At 38.7% G+C, this 20,408-nt stretch overlaps 1 protein-coding gene and 2 long non-coding RNA genes across 8 annotated transcripts in view; 2 read left to right on the forward strand and 1 right to left on the reverse strand.

The window, feature by feature from the left end:
• Window positions 1-20,408, forward strand: part of LOC124869747 (receptor-type tyrosine-protein phosphatase S-like) — a 112,517-nt gene that overhangs the window by 24,964 nt on the left and 67,145 nt on the right. For 3 of the 6 annotated variants that reach the window (XM_047367832.1, XM_047367828.1, XM_047367831.1), the window contains exons 3-4: window positions 4,822-4,967; window positions 7,925-8,066. In XM_047367832.1, the coding sequence (XP_047223788.1) occupies window positions 4,822-4,967; window positions 7,925-8,066 (288 nt within the window). Of the gene's footprint in view, window positions 1-4,821; window positions 4,971-7,924; window positions 8,067-20,408 lie in introns of all 6 variants that reach the window. The other 3 variants (XM_047367827.1, XM_047367829.1, XM_047367830.1) reach the window with 1 other exon arrangement.
• Window positions 3,893-4,923, reverse strand: LOC124869748. The gene is made up of 3 exons (XR_007038656.1): window positions 4,782-4,923; window positions 4,434-4,660; window positions 3,893-4,349 (listed from the first exon to the last, which is right to left on the reverse strand). It is a non-coding gene; the product is annotated as an uncharacterized LOC124869748 (long non-coding RNA).
• Window positions 13,319-14,363, forward strand: LOC124869750. The gene is made up of 3 exons (XR_007038657.1): window positions 13,319-13,456; window positions 13,851-13,992; window positions 14,190-14,363. It is a non-coding gene; the product is annotated as an uncharacterized LOC124869750 (long non-coding RNA).

The following is a 20,408-nucleotide window of genomic DNA, read 5'->3' on the forward strand; positions in this document are numbered from 1 at the left end:
GCCTGTCAGTACATCAGCTCTGAACTGCGGCGTTATTAATGTGTTTTGATAAGGCGGGAGGTCCCATCAGCATGTTTCTCATCATCTTCTTGATTACAACATCTCAACACATTTCCTGCCTCAGTGGTCTACACACACACACACAAACACACACACACACACACACCCGCACACACAACAACAATTTCTCAGCCAGACTTGGCTATCACTGCTCGGAAAATGTCACCAAGCTAAGTTTTTTTTCCGATAGCAGATAAGATATAGAGCTACAGATGGAACCCCCTAACTGGGAAATAGTGCTTTTTCTGATTTTTTTCCTGTCTAACCAACATGGGATGTTAACTTTTTGATAAAGGTGTAACGATACCCCCTACTCATGAAATGAGACAATTCATATTTGATTTGTGGGATGAGATTTTAGCAATAAGAATTTCAATTTTTTTGTTTATGTGTTTTTACAAATAAAGTAAAGTGTTTCACAAATGACAGACTGTTTTATAGAAATAATTCAGTCTAAGTTCGACTGGTCAACATATTAAAGTTTTTAATCTGTTTAATTCTAAAGAACGCATGGGTGGGTTCCTGGTATCAATATGTACCACGATTTTAAAACGCTACAGTTTTAATACGGCTAAAAATGTCCAGTCCAGCAACTGTGTCCAGACCCACCACACCAGTTGCTGCACACTGCCGGCATTTATACGTTTCCCTTTCTTACAAGAAAGATAAATATTTGGCTGCTTGGAAATATTTCGGGTTGCGAAAAATGCTGACAGCGATGGCGTGGGAACAAAAGGAGTGTGACTCATCACTCTAACTAACATACTGCTGAAATAGCTTCAGGTAGCATGTATGTTAAGCAGCTGACTGCAGGATGGCTCTATATGGAGATATCCTGACTAATTAAGCTAATATCAGTCACTATGCCTATTGACTTGTGTCACTCTACAAAGAAAAGAACAGCGAATAGATATAAATTCTGCACAATAACCAGTTAAGAGAATTAACACAAAATTTCTTGTGTTTTTAGATATTTTTTTATGAAAACTATATATCAAAATTAATATATTATTAAACAAATATTAAATAAGCATTGCTATAACTGTAAAAAATTAAATGTTGTATTATTTTGAAAGCAGTAGGAATTAATTGTTTCTTTTTTTTAGATCAAAGCAATCTGCCAATTTCTTTTTGTGCAAATACTTCGATACAAGTATAATTTTAACCAAGATAATTTTAATCAAGGTTATCATACTCTGACAATCTCATACCACCCTAGGCCTCTACCAAAGGCAATTATATTTATACTAGTGGTGGGACGTGATTTAAAACAACTTTGATGTAAATAGTTACAGGCTATTTTAGCCAACAGCAATATTTGAAACAATAAGCAAAGTTTGTCAGTTTAGCAAGTTTGGTCGATGACTGAATCATTAATTTACCATTCATATTATGGTGATGTCAGGAAATTCTACCTTAATTTAGTGGGAATTTGAATGTTGTGGTTTTGTTTTCATGATGTGGCTTGGTCAACCATACAGATACAGATGCAGTTACATTAAAAATTTCTAAGCACAAGTAAACTAGCAGTTTTACACTTCACACCGTTCTTGATCATCCCACTATGTTGTGGTCGAGAGATTCACATAACAGCTAAATTACTTAACACAGTCATCACAGCCCCTGCTTTATACTGTTTCTAAGTTTAGATCCTCTGCATGAAATGTATTTTTCTCATCACGGCTCCCCACCCAGTCTGAATGCTGCTTAATTACCAAAAAAGTTGTCCAGCTTAAAGCAGCCACCTTCATATCCAGGGCTAAATGTATTAGCTTAAAATACTTTTACAGACAAGGTTACATGATGACAGCAACTTGACAGCGCTTCATGAGACAGAATTATCGCAGCATTTTATTATCCCGAGACCTCAAGCTACAAGATCTTGTTAGGTCACTATTGTTTAAATCACAAAAGTGATATGCAAAGTTTTTCAATACTGAATAAAATAAATGAACTGAACTTACATAGCGACTTTGCAGTCATACAGACCACTTAAAGTGCTTTACACAAGAGCCACATTCACCCAATCCCACTCACTAACGCTCACACATTCGTACACTGATACACAGATCGGTAGGCAACTTGAGGTTAAGTACATTGCCCATGGAGAAATTGACATATGGCAGGAGGAAGCTGGAATCAAACCCTCAACCTTCTAATTACAAGACAACTACTCTTCCCACTGAGCCACAGTCACCTCAACAAAATGGAATTGTACATGTGATCCGGCCACAAATTGTCCCGAAAAGTGAATGTGTATTTAAATGGAGTGAACCTTTGATAGATTTTAGATTATAGAAAAAGCCATTGACTTGTTTTAATTTTACGTTATAAGCATCTAATCAGGTTACATTTTACACTCCTAATAAAAATAATTGTTTTCCAGCTTCTCAGTCTCTCTTAATTCAGAGGCTTAATTAACATACTTCCTAACATTTGGCTAATTGTCAGAGTCATTACAAACATAACTAATCCCTATTCTTGTTTTGAATTTTATCCAAAACATATTTTCCTAATAAAATAAAAAGTTGAACTAAACTTACATAATAATGATACTAAAATTTGGAAATAAGTTTATTCCTTACATCTCCAAATTTTGCCTCCCTATTTCAAATGATCCTCGAAATGCAATTTTCTTTCTTCTAAATGCCCACACTCAATGCTTTTATCGTTTTTGTGCCACAGGCTTTCTTTTTCTGTTTTTTTTTTGACACTTTTGAGCTTGAGATAGAAACAAACTTGACAGTAGAGAGGCAAAAACGGGAAGATACATTATTAAAACTGGCTTAAAGGTTCATGAAACCAAAGCTGCCTGCTCTTAATACATTTGCCTTAAGTACCATCATTTAAGGTAGAACAAAATAAAAAATTTATTCAAAGGTTATTCTCAGACTTAACATTTCTGAAAGTAAAACTACGTTGACTGGTAGTCAGGCCTGAGAATACTCAGAGTTTTTGTCACTTGGCATGCCAAAAATACTAAGACATTGTACATTGTTACGTCTGAGCACAGCAGCTGTCAATCACTTTGATGAGTGATTAAGTCACAAAGGTGTTCCATTAAAAAGTGACCAGTTGGCTGTCACAGTGAATAAAAAAAATAGACAAAGGTCCTTATTAGACCTTTATTTCCCAAGAAAATCCCGATCAAAAGTTTCTATTGAGTGCAAATCCATTCAGAGCCGCTGCCTTGTAGGGCTTTTCCTCAACTGTCAGAAGAGGCTTAAGTGGTTATTCTGCCAGTAGGATCAGTTTTGCACTAGGATTGGTGCTGAAGTGCGTTTATGAGAACATAGAAAACATTTCGGACTCAACACAAAGCCAACCAAAAAAAAACACGTTCAAGCCCTGAGACTAACATGGAATTCATACATAATCCGATAGATAGGAAGAAGGCGCTTTCTGCCATAACGACTTTCTTTTTTTTAATCATTTCTATGGCGTGCATATTATTGGCAGGGAGAAGGTGCAGTTTGCTTTATGTTGTGTGTGTTTCTGAGGGCATAACAGGCAGAAAATATCCTGCTACTGCGTCTAAATATGGCGAGGATAAATTTGTTCAGTCAGATTACTCACTATGTGCTTTATGCTCCTTCCTGCTCAGGATTATGGCAAGCATAAAATGAAACCTCGTTATTTCAGACATGCCAAACACACGGTGCAGCAAGCAAAGGAGAAGGTTTTTTGTCTTGACATTTTTGTCAAGGCTTTATGGAAAAACTGGAAAGTGTTTCGTTTGGCCATATAAAAGAGAAATGAGTGGGTAAAGACTGAGACCCACTATCTGCCTGTTATTATTTGACAGAGAGATATGTTTTTTTTTCCATTTTTATTTTCATTATTGTTCCTATTGTGTCTTCAATCAAAAAAGCATGACCTCGCCCACCTAGACACAGGGGAGCAGGGATTCAGGTTGCCATGGTAAGGGTCATCCTGACTTCGCCCTGATGGATAGCAGCGATTCGGCAGCTGAAGAGGAGTTAAGCTGGGCACCATGGCAACAGGCCACAGACAGATAGAAAAGGGTGGAAGTGTGAGGTTGTTTTACCGGTCTGACTCAGCTGCTATGAAAAGAGTAGGTTCAGTTATGTTGGTTCAATATCACATTTGGAAATTGCTGTTTTCTTGCAGAGGGCAACTGCAGGGCATCAAAACATCTCACATAATCCCTAATAATGTCCTCCTGAATTTCTCCACAGAGCAAGAAGTGAACGGCAGAAATGTCGGTGTCGTTTATTAGGATCATCACGCTCCGCATTTCTAAATCCCCACCACAGGTGTTTGGGGTTCTGCAGGCACAAAAATCACGCCTCTGGTATTAATACATTTAAACCAATTATATGCTGTGAATCTTCAGCCAACACTTCTCCTACCTGTGAAACGCTCATGTGGGATGACAGCCTGAGCTGTGCACAGCTCTGTGTTGTCCTGCCTGAGAGGAAGGGTGGGGGCAGCTGGGTTGGGAGAGATGTTCCTCTGAAGCCCTGCCCCATCTTTTATTTATGACCCACAGGAAGTCCTTCAGCTTGTCCTCTAGATGATACCCAGGAAGTAAGCACAATGGCGCAGCCGTCAGGACACAAGTCAGTCTGACTGGTCCCTGAAAGTGAATTGGGGCGTGACTCAGCAGGAGGATGGGTTGCTTTTCTGGTTTAGCGGTTCATTTGATTTCCTCCAAATATTAAGATGTCATTTTTGCTTGGGTTTTCTTTTTTCCTTACATTTTCCCTTTGTCACTCTTCTTTTCTGCTTCCTTTTTAGCTCCACCAAGGTTCACCAAAATTCCCACGGACCAGATCGGGGTGTCAGGGGGTGTGGCATCATTTGTGTGCCAGGCCACTGGCAAACCCAAGCCAGTCGTCCACTGGAACAAGAAGGGCAAGAAGGTCAACTCCCAGCGTATCGAGGTGGTTGTCACAATGCACAATGTTGAGCTTTAACATTTACAGTATTTCCATGAATCAGTAGAAAATAATTTACAAATATATGTAGCATGATAAAGATACATTAGATAATTTTAGGGTTATAAACCAAAAAGCTTCACAATCTATTAAAATCAGTCAGTCTAAAGGATAAATTGTTTTTCTTCACACTGAGGGATCTTTCACCTAATTCTTTCAAAGAGAAATAAGGAGATTTTGCCATATTAGTCAGATTTGAGTTTATCTGAGATTAATCACATGAACTACGATTTTTCAAAAAATCAGTGGGCTCTAGTAATAGACTGAAAAACAATTTAACACAAATTTACAGCAACTAAAAATGATTTAGTAATTATTTACTGATCAGAAGTAAATAGACAAACCCAATTATGAAAACAAAGATACTACATGAATTCTTCTCTACCACTACTGCTGCAGATTAAAAGGAAGGTTTTATACCTCAGGAGTTAAATGTTCAAAATATTAATATATGATTTATCAAGAGTTTCTCAGCACCTCCAGAGATTAAAGAAAGGGTTTTGATTACGTTATTCTCAGGAGAAAGGAGGTGGAATTCAAAGTTATGATACCACCTTTGATCCATGGATTAGCAACCAGGTGACACTTTTAAAAAAGCCTAATAAATGATACTGAGCACTAGTCCATCTTAAATGGAATTTTCCAGAAAATACAACAAACCTAGCTTACAATGCAAATAAAAGCATTTATTACAACTGAAAATGACAGTATTGATCAGTCGTGACCAGTTTGGCAAGTCTTCTTCGTGGTTGTGCTGGTTCTTTCTTGTAAGAGATATCAGGAGGTGCTGATCACTTCCACTTTATGAAAACACTACTAACAGTTGAAAGTGTAATATTTAATAGCAGGGACATTTTATGACTGGATTTATCACACAGATGGCAGTCTATTATGAAATCATACCGGAATTCACTGAGGTCCTGAGAGTGATCCATTCTTTCTGTGTTTGTAGAAGCAGTCTGCATGCCTGGGTGCTACATTTTTATACATGTGTGGCCATAAAAGTGATTGGGACACTTGACTTTAGTGATCTGGAGAGGTGACCAAATACTTTTGGAAATATAATGGCACATGAGATAGGCAATAAAAATTTAAAATAATTATTTTACTTAATCAAATGCTTTAGAATAATGGGAGAAAAAAGTCAACAATCTTCTTCTGTAGCTCGAATGCTATCTCAATACTCAGACATTTTCAAAACAGTTAAATTGTGTTTTTAATTTGGAATTTTAGAATGAGCAACATGTTTGTAGAATATATATTGTTTTCCTTACAAGTTTTTGTTTGTGTTATGCAGCTCTTATATGCTACATCTACACTTAAGCTAATTGTAAAGTTCAAGCTGTGGAACACTGAGATGCCCTCATGTTTATTCAGTAAACATGAAGCTAGTTCCTTCACTTGATTAGGATTCTGAGATGGCTCTGACTAAAGTAGAACATGAATAAATAAAAATCTGGCAGCATTCTAAGAAATATTTTTCCTCTTACCTTGAATGACTCACGTATTTTACATGTAACGGGTCTATATCTCTGAAGACCAATGGACATTGAGCCTGGACAGATTTATATCTGATCCAGGCTTGTTTTTTTTATCTCTTGTCTACATCCTAATGTAGGTCTTTTGCATTATTTGTAACTGACTGGTAGTTTGGCATACCTTAATCAAAGGAAGAGTAATTGCCTTGTGATTTTTCATCCAAGAAAAAAACCACAATGATTGGACATAAAAATTAATCAGACTGTAGTCTATACAAAATGTAGTGTAGCAAATTAGAAATATGGTTGTGCTTTCTTTAATTTGATCACATCCTGTTATTTTCACTTATAGTGCCTGCTTGCCAATCCACCCCTTTACTGGTATTATTACAGACAACATTTATGTGTCAGAATCCAAATCAATTTGCTCTGAATCAAGTTCACATAAATAGATATAACCATTTTTTAGAAGCAGATCTCCCTTTCATTGCGGTTTGAGAATTAGACTGACGTACAAACTGGTTTGTGCGCATTTAGTGCGCACAATTAGCTGTGTGTATTTGCCCCTAAGTCTGCCTGAGAAAGAAGCACCATTTCACACAGAATGATACAAAAAGCTCTACAGCAAAGAGAAAATAATGTCAAAGGTTTTTAATGAGGTTTAGTGTTTTTAGTGTTTCTTTTCCTGGGCTGCTTTGGCCTTTTTTGTCAATGTTGAAGTAGGAAACATTCTGTTAAAGAGACAGACCTGTAGAGTGGTAATTGGTAACCTTTACAAGTCCGGATAAATTTATTATTTTATACTCCGAACAGAATGAGGCTTGCAGTGTAATCCAGCTGCTAAAGTAAACTAATGACTCCATGACTTCGGCATGACAGATTAACGAGAGTGATATCAATTTTCTCAGCCAACCTTTGGCAAAGAGGGTGACTAAGCTGCACATTAAACAGCAATTAAAATTCACACGTTTTATTTTGAAATTCACAAGAAATTATATAAAATTTAAATTTTAATGCACAAAGATTAGTAAAAACCCAAATGATGCAAACAAAGGAGTCATCCAGGGAGTCTCGCTGTAAATTGATGCAGGAATGTGACTTCATTGATTCTTAAAGACTTCTTTTCAAACTGAGGTCCAAATCAACCTTTGTTGTTGGTAAGTACAGTGTTTGTACAAGCTACTGACCAGCCTATGAAGCATATTTACAGGTACATAATTTATCTTAATAATTCACTGAATAAAATCAAGGAGCTCAGAAAATTTGCTGTGATTATTGCCATAGTAACGCTGTAAAAGCATGATACTCTAAAATGCTGACACAGTACAGATCATAGCAAGAAGGTCAACTTCATACTGTTAGAGCTTAAATGCTTACTCTGCTGTGACTAATGTATGCTACTCTGTAAATCCTGTGGCTGTCCAGACCATAGAGTTTGACGAAGGTGCTGGAGCCGTGCTAAGGATCCAGCCTCTCAGAGCTCCTCGAGATGAGAACGTCTACGAGTGTGTGGCACGCAACAGCCAAGGAGACATCACCATCACTGCAAAGCTGGCCATTATCAGAGGTAAACCCACACAATCAGACACAGACGGACTCCTTTCTCAGCTTGAGACGTGTGTCCTCATCGGGCCACAGCTTGTAGATGTGATAATGGAACAACGCCAAGCCCCACCTTGCACATCAGGCTACAGCGGGCTGTTCTTTTTATAGTCCTTTGGAGTGCAACTGAGCATGAACTGGCCGCAGTGAAGGCCAGCTAGTCTGTTGGCTCTCGGGCATTTTAGCATTCCAGCTTGCTATAATCATTCCACTTCTTGGCCAGAGTGAGCGTGTTAATCTAATGTTTACTGTTTTCTTGCAGGGAAACCTTTCGAAGGCTTTGCCCCACAAAGTTGTGAGCTTAAGTTGCAACATGTGGCTGTTAGCCTTCAGATCTGAGCACTGGCCAGTCGCCCAGCACAGCTGGACTGGGTGAAGAAGGAGAGAGTGGCTTCTCTGGCGGTTGCTTAAATAAGAAAAGTCATTGGATTATGCTGTTCTTTGGCAAGCAAGCCTTTATTACCAGGAGTAATTAAGGACGGGAGGAGAATTGGAGGGGCTGGTCAAGGATATGTGAAAGGAGGAATGATGGTGGGATGAGGAGGTGGGAGAGAGTAGAGCAAACCAAAAAGATTGTGAGAAACAATAGAAATGAAATGGGATGTCAAAGGGGATTGGGTTGGGGGGTTGGGTGGAAGATGGATGAGGATTGTAAAGCTGGCAGGGTTATGTAGTAAGCAGAAGGCTGGTAGCCCAGGGAATAGACTCCTGTCCATCTGTTACTGGGCTCATCGTCTCTGCACACATAGCCCCAATCTTAAGCACATTACCACAGATACTGCACCTCAAGGGTCGGTCTCCCTGTTCGTGTGTCTCTGTGTGTGCGTGGCTCTTTAATTTATTTTTTCCTTAGCTTCTTCTCTCTTATTATGATGACATTCCTATTCACTTTTTGACTATAAAAACGGCCTTCGGTAACATAATGCAGGGTATCATTAAATGAAGTAATATTTCCTTTTATTTAGAGCCGTTAAACCGTCAAAGCTATAAAACTCTTTCTGAATCATCTCCATGCAGACGACTCCAAGAGAGCTCATGATTGTATTAGACACTGCTTCTGATGTTTATGTACTACTACTTTGGAAGAACTGCAAATTGCCTTATTTTTGTTTTTACTGTGTTTGAAAGAATCTGAGTCAATTAGGTGTTTTTATTAACATCACAAAACCTACCCAAAGCCCTACTGGGAGGACAACAAGCGTATTTACAGTGATACATGCAGGAATATCTCAGAAACCGTGCCTCAAAAGCAGCTTCTGAGTGAAAAAGCTTTTTTTAAAGAAAAGATGAAAAGAATAGATGGATCATACCCATAGTAGATACCAGAAAGCAAATACAGTCCACATTATAAGTGTTTTGAGTACAAAACATTTCACACATCCATATGGAGAACTACTGTTGTCATGGAAATACACAGGCAGTTTACATCTAATTAAGTAAGAAATGATTCAGTGCTCTTGCAAAGAAAAACATGAATATTATTAACCGCAAGGTACATAATTTTTGTAATTTTATGTAACTTGAGCTAAGAGCTGAAGATTGTGAGCTTTTAATTTTAAAATCTAGAATTTGTTGAGTCTTTTTGCATATGCTTGTAAAAACTAAGGGGCTTACAGACTCTACTGTGCTGCTCTTCTTGTTTGGTGAAAGCTACTCGAAGTGTGTGTTAAAAACTAGAAAAACAGAGACATTGCTTGCTGGCCTAAACCAAAGAACACACCTCCTACTAACCTGACAAATTGTGATACAAGCAGCTGTGCAGCTAGTGTGGTATTCTTGACATTGATTGTTCTGTTTCCTAATTCCGATTTACAATCATGACCAGTAAATGGAAAAAGTTGCATCTCATCTCTTTATCTCTAATTGCCAGAAACTGAAATTTGGATAAAAACCTTTGTGCTGTCACTCCAGTCTGCTCATCACTCCCCTCTTCATCTCCTCCAGACTGGCAGGCAGGAAATTAGCTGATGTACTATTGGAACCACCTAATGCTTTGCTGTTTTATTCTTGTCTTGTTCAAACATTGTCCTAATGCCCAAAAAACATTAAAAATACTCATATTTTGCTGTTTTAATTAATTAATCCAGGTTTCATAAAATTCCAACTGCATTTTAAAGAATCTATGCTTAGTGTAGATTCATTCTTAGTGTAGATTAGTTTAGTTTCAGATTTTTAACCACAGATGAGCAAATGCAGTTACCTTCATGCCAACAGTTGGAGCACATGACAAGTTTAGCATTGTTATTTGCTAACCATTAGCCAGTCGCAGCAGTCTCACAATGCTTAATCATATCTTGTCTGTCACTCTGTCAACATTTCTGTTTTTTCTGCCGGGTAACCAAAATGCTGCCACAACAATGATTTACAAGTGGAGGGGGCTTCTTCTACAATGCTACTGTAACTGAGTGTTCTCATCCAGCCTGACGAGCACACTTGATTGGCCGACTCTGTCTATCCAATGTACCAACAACTGAAGAACTAATGCCTTTCTTTCTTAAAAATAAGAGTCTACAACATGGATACAGTCATGTCTAGGGTCACAGGAGTAGCTAACAATTATTTCCATAGATGCACTCACATACGGACAACAACTTAATTGTCAATGATCTGAATAGTGGGGATAATGCTGAAAATTAACAGAAAGCATTTCCTTTTTCATTTTAGTTCAGTGTAAGAAATACAACTTTATTTATTTATTTATTTATTTTTTCAAAATCTGAATTACAAACTCCTGATATGAAGGACGGGGGGCTGACTGGGGTCTTAATGTCTTCAGATTGAAGCAGTGGTTTAGAAAAGCATCCGCTATCAACATCCTGGGTTTATAGGCACGTAAAGTCTTAGTAACATGGCCTAAAAAGCCTGTACATCCAGCAACAGAACCACTCAGTGTCATTTAACAAGCCTTTTTGCCACTAATTATTAATGAGCAGAGACGACGTTACATGTGTGTACAAGAACGATCAAGAAAATTCAATTCGATTCAGCCTTATTCAGATTGCACAAGTTGAAGTCAAAGTGCTGAGCAAGCAATTCTGCGACATAAAATAAACAGATGTTTAGGTAAGACAATTAAAAGCAGTTTTATAAAGAGTAATCTTGATTTGCAATGTGAGTAAATACATTAAAATGTGATGTTAAACAATAAAAGTCTGTCAAACAAAACAAAAAGTATTGCATGGGCAGTTCAATAAAATATGCAATTAGGTAAGTAAATGAATACCATTCAACACCTCTGAGAGGAATATTTATCTAGGATATTTTAAGACATTCTGTAACTGACAAGTTAACCAGCATCTTCAGAGTAGATTGCTCTTGTGGGGTGGTAGGTATTAAGTCAGCTTTAAGAGTACTAATCAGAAGTATTTTTTACTGAATCATGAATTTAATTGGAGGCCAGTGTAATAGAGAACTATGATCTCCTTTCACATCCATACTTTTTGTATTAACTGAAGGATTTTCAACAGTTTTCACCCAGCTATAGCTGAATTGCAATAGTGAAGTCTGTAGGTTAGAAATTCATACACCATTTTTTCTGCTTCAGTTTGTGTTAAGATGCTCCTGATTTTAAGACTATTTGTCAAATGAAAGGTCAAGAATGAGTCCAAGGCTCTTGACAGTGGTGCTGGAAGCAATGGTAAAGCTGTCAGGTCCCTGTCAGGTCTTTTCAAAAGTAGTATAGAAAAGAAAAAGGCTCCCTTCAAAATAAAATCCAAGAGGTTTCAAATGGTTAAACCCAAACCTGTATCGGTGGTAATAATTTAAGTGGCAAGTATTTTGAAGGGTCAGTCCCAGTTGGAATTAACCCATATTTTCCTCACTCTTTTTTTCCCATCAACACAATGTTCAGGGTCTTAATCAGTAAGATCTACATCAGCTGCAGGCATAAATGGCATTGAAAATCCATTCTGGTGGCTAAATATATTGTTGAGAGACAGAGCATTTTTGCATGACAGCTGAAACATTTTAGCCTACCAAATATTGCATCCCAGCCACTCCTTGTGATTGCAATATTGCACAATATTGTCATATTTGAATGATGATTGTGACTGAATATATTGTGCAGCTCCAGTTTAAATCAGTTTAAGTAATCTTACCAAATAAAAAATACATCTGTGAAATTTGTATTCATATACAATTTAAAGATTCATATTTAACTTTCTTATTTGAGTCTAATCTAATACTGATTTCAAAATCAGGCCGGTAACCAATATTAGGATAATTTTTACCTCTAATATAAAAAAAGTCATTTTGAATAGTTAAACAAGCCAAAGGTTGTAAATAATAAAAAAAGAAAAATGAGAGATTTTTCACTTCCCATCTCAGGAAGTTGTCCCTAAAAACTAGGGTCTGATTACTGGTTTTATGTCTGATTATTTGATAGAACCTGATGCCTTTTATGGGAAGAAACTTGTGCCATCAGAAACTGAATTTGAATTGCTCTGACTGAATTTGTCAGTCAGTCAGTCATTTTCTACCGCTTATTCCATAGTGGGTCGCGGGGGAGCTGGTACCTATCTCCAGCAGTCTATGGGCGAGAGGCAGGGTACACCCTGGACAGGTCGCCAGTCCATCGCAGGGCAACACACAAACAACCATGCACACACTCATTCACACACCTAAGGGCAATTTAGAGTTACCAATTAACCTAACAGGCATGTCTTTGGACTGTGGGAGGAAGCCGGAGTTCCCCGGTGAGAACCCATGCATGCACGGGGAGAACATGCAAACTCCATGCAGAAAGACCCCCGGTCGGGAATCAAACCCAGGACCTTCTTGCTGCAAGGCTGAATGAATTTGTATTTGTGTAATTTGAAATTAAATGCATTGGTTTGAAAAGGAATTTCACTAAACTGAATTGTATGGTTTGAAACTGAATTCATTGGCTTTTAAAATGTATTTTGTTGTATTAAAAATTCAGTTTGATTACTTTCACTTTCAGGTCTGTAATTCAATTTCAGTTCCAAAATTCAGTTTTTTGTGTCACACATCCGGGTCCTTGAGGATAGCCACAGATTAATCAAACACAGATTCATCGATTTACGTTTCACATCAGGTTAAACTTCCTTTACAGCATGTTGAGCTGGAGCAGAGCAGCATACATGAGCTTGGCGGTTGTCCATCACCAAGTCAAATGAGCGTCTATAAGAAGCGTCATATAAACAAATGATGGTCAAACTGTAACACTTATGCTACCTGTAGCTATTAGCTAAACATGCCAGATTAGCATAGTGTGCCGCCGGTGTTACGTCGGTCTGCGTTTCTCTTGCTCTTACCTCAGTGTAACTTCTGTTGCTTAGCAACCAGGTTAGCGTGAAGCGCAGAGCTGTGAAGCCGAACAAATGGAGCCTGAAGGTTAATAACGTTTTCTCTACTGTAAATCACTACACGGTTTTTATTTACCCTTTTACATATTGCTGGTGGCTTATAATGTTTTATTTTAAAATGTTATTGTTTTATGATCTTGTTCATTATTTATCCATTTAAAATGTTGAAAAAATGTTTTGTATTCATATATATAAATCTAACACTATAAAATGCATTGATGACAAATACCATTTGTTTAATTTATTTGTTAAACTTTCAACAACGTAAACACTAACATATTAACTTTAGGAACAAAGTTTAAATCAGTTTATTTGAAGAGCATAATAATAATATTTATTATTATTATTATTATAAATAAACCAAACATTAATATTAGATTTCATCTGACTGAATTATATCTGTCTAACTTCCACCCATTGAGGAAACCCAGCGGGAGTTTGAAGACAATGTGCCGGGAGTCAGCTGTTCTCTTGGGGTTTAGCGCACCTCTACCACCCAGTCAGCTGACAGCTGGTGAGGCGAGCAGCTGCTGGGGCAGCGGACGAACACATCGACACATTTGTGTAATTAAGCGATATCTTGATAAACTGATCAGATATTTTAGGTTTACACAGCTAAATTCTTGTCTAAAAACATTGTTAAAGTTCAGTTGTTTCACAGAATGCGCAATATAATTTTATTCACAACTTTTCTCTCTCCTCCGGCCTTTGCTACATCCATTTGAACAATCTACTTCGACCCGCAATGAATCATGGGATAGGGTGGGCCACGGAGGATACAATGGACCCATCCATCAAATCTGGGGAAAAGAAGGACGCATTTGTTGGAACCTTGGAGATTGGACAGTATTTGTCGCCTCACCCAGGACGTTATCGGCCTACAAATGCATCCTTTAAAAGATTGCAGACCTTAGTTTGGACACAGCAATAGTGAATTACATCCGTGAATCATTAAATCTGTGTTTGATTAATCTCTGGCTTCAAGAACCCGGATGTGTGACACAAAAAACTGAATTTTGGAACTGATATTGAATTTCAGACCTGAAAGTGAAAGTAATCAAACTGAATTTTCAATACAAAGCAAAGCAAGTTTCATAGCAAACATGTTCAGTTTTAAACCATTATATTCAGTTTCAGTTTAGTGAAATTCATCTTCAAACCAATGCATTTAATTTCAAATTACACAAAATACAGATTCAGTCAGAGCAATTCAAATTCAGTTTCTGATGGTACAAGTTTCTTCCCATAGCCTTTGCAGTCAGCACTATACTTCAGAATAAATCATGTCATCCAAAAGTGCTGTTAAGTGCAGAACATGTACAAAAATGTTGCTTGGGTCAGTCTTTAAAAGAAATGATTCATTGTAGAAAAGGCTCACTAACCACTATGTTAGAAAGAAGGCTTTACATTACAGCTCGAAATGCCTTTCAGTCCCGTCTTTTCATCATCTGATGCATTTCATCTCGTCGTTTTTATGTCTGTTGACTGAGACTAATAGCAAAGTCGTGCAGTTGGACAAGTTTGCGGTCAACCACAGGATGCTTGCTGCTGCTCCTATAGGCTGCCTAATGGACAGAGATGTGTTAGGTGATGTTGTTTTTTTTTTTTCCGTCTGCCTTTCTTTTGGTTCACAACAGTATTAGTTCCTAATTTCTCCCCTTTTATTTATTCATCCTTTCATTTTCTCTCAACCCTCGCTGTTTCTTAGGTTTGTTTTTTTTACTCCTGTTGCTTTTTTCAGGCCCTATGTTGCCCCACATCCCCTCTGCATCCCAACTGCTCTTTTCTATGGATGTTGCAGTTGCTCTGCCTTCAGGAGACAGAAATATCTGCAGCTCTGCATGTTTGAAAACTTCTGGTGGGTGAGAGATTCTCATTACTGCGGCGCTTAATGCGTGTGCGTTTAGGCAGGTCCTTCACAAGTGCGTGTGTATGCACGGGTGTGTCCGTGAATTAACACATGCAGACTTCTTTCTTCATTTCTCTGTGTGAATGTGCACATTTCTGCCCGTTTTGTGCAGAGTAATCCTGATTATACTCACCTCCCAGTGTCCCATTTTAGGAGAATTGGAGGTGAAGAACGGGGGAAGGAAGAGGGTGAGGGAAGGAGAGAGAAAGAAAGAAAGGGAATGGGGAGGAGACATGTCCTGTCACCTCCCGTTCTATGAACAGCAGAGTCACATCAGTGAAACCCCTCAACCCACGCCTCCTTGCCCCTCGCCACCACCTCTCCTCAGGCCCCTGGCGTCAGCTGCATTGGCAGGCTGGCGGCTCAAACAGCATTTGAGTCTGAAAACAACAGAGAGTATCAACTCGGCTTGCAAGAGGATTATGCTCCTTGAGAGGAGAGCTGCCTCTTTCATCACATGCCCTCATCTTTTCTCTGTTTCTTTCCTCTCTCTCTCTTTTTTCCAATTTATTCCTGCATTTTGTTCAGTGTAGTCTCCCTGTTGTACATGTTTGTGGGTGCTCGGGACGCCCCGGCGTTTTTGCTTGTGACTGATCCATGAAGTCCAGAATCTGCATTGTGTTGTGATCCATTATCATAACAGTATATTAGCATTTATAGTGCTCCCCTTCAGCCCTCGTGCAGCCTTTGGGAGTCAGTGCATTACTGTCTCTGAAGACTCCTGAGTGCTGGCACATTAATCCTAAATCAGGCTGCCAGAGATCAGCTTTTATGCACATTTCCCTCTGAAATAACCTAAAATATGAATAGCCAACCTGTTTCTGAGCAGAGTGTGTGTGTGTGTGTGTATGCATGGCAGAAGGAGGGTGGGATCACAATGCGACACAGAGAAATAAAACCTGGATTCCTGTTTGTTTGTTTGCATCAGATGCATTATGTGTTTGACTCACTGGGTGTGTGAGTGTGTGTTTCCACAGCACAACCACCGTATGTGTATATGAGCACATGGACACACAAATTGCATATTTGCCCAGATCCGGCTGGCTCCTCTGACTGGTATTGGGCACCAGGCCTGATTGCCCTTCTGCAAACATAACCAGTCCAAAATGTACACTCTCAACCTCTTCATGCACACAAGCACACACACGAACACAAAGCTCCAGGGAACAATGCTGCTCAGAGCTTGCCAATGCTCCCCAAAAGCATTGTTGACACACACACTGTGCTTTTGTATACACATGGCGCATTTTTCCGTTGGCCATCTTTATCAATTTGACCAGGAGACAGAGAATATGTGTTTGCGTTTGATAAATGATTAATTTGGTGAAAAGTGTGATCAAGGCCATGCCCGCAGTATCTATTTCAAGCGGTCGCTGACTCATCCAGGAGCTTGACAGAGTACCTGTAGCTCCCGATTCGCATCTCCGGTGAACTGTGTTTAGGAGTTCAGTACAACTCTCTGTCTGCTGCTTTATCCGCATCAACAGAACAGAGTCTGCTCTATGCTTCACTCTGCCCTTTTTATATGTTGCTCTGTTGAATTCATTAACAATCCACTTGTCAATGCTGTCTGCTGCACGTTACCCTTTGCTTTAGAGACCTGTGTTATTGAACACAATTGTTTATATATCACATGGCATTGAATATTGCATTTTTATTATATATTTGCATGCTTTCAAAATGTTTCAGCTTGTGTTGAGATTAAGATCATTAGGTAATTTAGGTTGTATTCAAGCCAACAAGATTTATTCAGAACCCAGATCAAATGTTTCTGTTGTTTTGGGGCAGTTTACCAGCTTTAAAAGAGTCCAAAACGCATCACAGCACTGAAGCTAATCTGAAGAACTATCTGAAGAATTATGAAAAAGAACCCGTGAACACATTTAAGCTCTCTGTATTTAGCATAATAGCTAAATCTGACATATTGACAAAGTATATGTTACAAGAGAACCGCCAGAATTACCTGGTATTTAGCTCCATTTATATTTATCCAGACCCTCTGACGTGCTTCCTTGTCCCTTGTGGGAAAAAGGAGAAGGTTTCTCCACAGGTTTACAAATGAAGCAGCATTATTATTGCATATATATTCATGTTACAAGTCCATACTAGTATTATATTAGTTCAGTGTTTTGTTTGTTTTGTCTTTTGAGATTTAAATTTGAGATATGTTTGTGTTACAATAAAACATAAATAAATAAATAACATTGAAAAGTAACATCAATTTGAACTGTAATAAATTTAACTTAATTTATGACTAATTATAATATTATAATGTTAGAAATATGTATAAAAATAATAAAACGCTATTTTTGAAGAAGTAAACATGTACAGATATAGTACATTTATTACAGCTCCCCGCCCCATCTCCCACAGTTAGACTGATATTTATTAATTGATTCATCTATTTATGTGTGTTAGGGTTTGCCCCAGAATGCAAACGAGCAGGCAGCGTGATGGTAAGTGCAAATGTTTAATAACAAAAAACTCACTCACAGCAGGAGGCAGGAACAAAACAACAAACGGGCAGACGAGACAAGCATGGCATGATCAAAAAACAAGACATGATCTGTGAACAAGACATGATCAGAGAAAAATGTTTCCGCGATGACTAACTGAACAGGTGTATATATATGGAGTGAAAACCAGGTGGAGCAAGGAGACAGATTAACGTGGAGCAGGTGAACCGAATAAACTTAATTAACAGAACAAAATATGACTGGAGCAAAACAGAGACTCTTGAACACAAACTAGAAAAACATGAAGCAAAAGCATAACCAGATCCGAAAACCAAACTAGACAAAACATGAACAATACGACAAAACAAAAGCATGACCAGGAAAATAAACAGAAACATGATTCAAAACTTGAACTGTGAATAAGACCAACAAAAACCCAAAAACCAAAAACCCCAAATCATAACATGTGCCTGTCTTTATTTGTTTGAATCAGTCTAATTTGTCTACTTGTTTTGCAGTCAGAGGCAAGGCTCCAGTTGGGATTTTATATATTGTTTAATTTAAACAATGATAGTTAGATTCTATATTTTTTGTACTAATTATTTTAATGTTATGATAAATATAGGAAGTTGTTGTAGTTCATTTTAAATTTGATCACAGTACATGCCATTCTGTTTAGAATGTCAGAACTGAAATGTTAATTCATGAGTCTATACTTTAAATGATTGTTTCATAACTTTCCTTTCAAAGTTCATTTCTAATTCATTAATTTTCACAACACCTTGCATTAAAATTGTGTTTTTACTGGAGTTATTTAAATTGTTTGTTTATCAAAGTAATTTTGGACTCCTGAGATTTTAGAGATTTTGCTTTCCGCGTCTTTATTTTATCAAACTAAAACATGACATCATATCTGTCTGTTTGCACTTATCTGCTTGTTTCATAAACTTCTGGGTGATCATTCAGGCCGAGGTCCACCAACGCTGCCATCTTCTGCAGCATTTATAAAGAACGGTCTGGAAAACTGAGCCAGACCCCCTACAGATAGACACACACACATATGCTCATGCCCTAAACCCAGTGCAGTGGTGCGCTCTAATTAACAGCCAGGGAGTCTATGTAGTAGTAGCTGGCGGAGTGATAAAAAGACCATCTGAACTGTCCTTGGGGGGGGGGGGGGCAAAGAGGAGCAGATGTAGGCCTAGCATATTTCTTGCCTCAGGGAGGTAGCCTCCTGACCTGCCCCATTGATCCCTATCCTCCCTTCCTTTCTCTTCCTTTCTGTCCCTTCAAAAATCATTGAGTTGAATTCAGGTGCATCATTAGCATTGATCAGTGGGGGATGGTTCAGATTGTTGGTGGTTTCTGTTTTTTGATGTCAGAGGGTTGGTATGCAGTGTTCAGGCTCTACTCTGAGCTTTGATTCCCCTCAGTTTACTTTCTGGCATTTCCTATCCAATGTCCTCCTCACAGCATCAGCTTCAGAATGATGTTTCTATCTGACAGTGTCTCTCCTTAGTGCTGATGGCTGTGGAAAGCGAGGAAGAGGGCGATAGATCCTATCTCTACTCAGCCTCTCATCCCCAACTCAGAGCTTGCACAAACAGATGGTGTGTGTCTGTCATGCATTTAGGTAGCAGGGAGCCCGGAGGAGCAGAGGAGCGAAAGAAAACACGCAGACAGTTGATGTAGTCATGGTCCACACCTTGGTCTGTCTGCGGCCGCAGGTTTGCAGCAACGCCTGGCTCCAGGGAGTCATACCTGATGGCTCCCGACAAGCTTGACTTCTTAGCTAAACAAATAGCATCACTTCTGCAGGGCAAAATAATTATATATCCAGGTACGGAGGAGGTGTTTGTGTGTATGGTAATGAGAGAGTGCGTGGTTTAAAAAGGGCAAAAGGAGCAGAGAAAACAGGTGGGCTGATGGATGCCTGAATACGTGTCTGGCCATCTGGACTGCTGTCACTGAGATCCTTAATCCCGTTCAGCAGAGAAAGTGTATGCGAGTGCGCTCATTCCGTGTTTGTGATAGAAAGCAACTGCTACCCCGAGCGCACGCCTTGGCATTAATGCATATGCACGGACATGTCGCGCAACATTATTCTAAACATGGCTGAAGAGTCTGCAATGGTGCTAATGTGGAGCATAGCTATTGATGCAGATTTGCACATACACATGCACACCTTACCTTTCTACTGCCCCCCAGTGTAATCAGACAGAACCAGACGCATGCGAACACATCCCAGAACGCCCTCTCTAATCGTTGGTACATTTTAACAATTACTGCTAACAAGTCCTTATTACCCCTTGTGCCCTGCCCCTCCTCTTGATCCCAGCTTCTAATTGCTGCTGCTGTTTCTGAATGGTTCTCCACATAGTTATTAGACAGGAATCACTTCAGGATGCCAACACAGAACCACACCTCTTAAAACTCTGAGTTAATGCCAGTCAATCAAACACCTGGCTTAGTAATATACAGCATTTATGTGATGTGCTGTGGAAAAGTGTTTGCCCCCTACAGATTCTTTCTGTTTTTTTTCTTTTTTGACATACTTCAGTGTACCAGATCATCAAACATATTTTACTATCAGGCAAAGATAACCTGAGTAACTA

This window comes from Girardinichthys multiradiatus, chromosome 6, assembly GCF_021462225.1.
Source record: "Girardinichthys multiradiatus isolate DD_20200921_A chromosome 6, DD_fGirMul_XY1, whole genome shotgun sequence".
NCBI lineage: Eukaryota > Metazoa > Chordata > Actinopteri > Cyprinodontiformes > Goodeidae > Girardinichthys > Girardinichthys multiradiatus.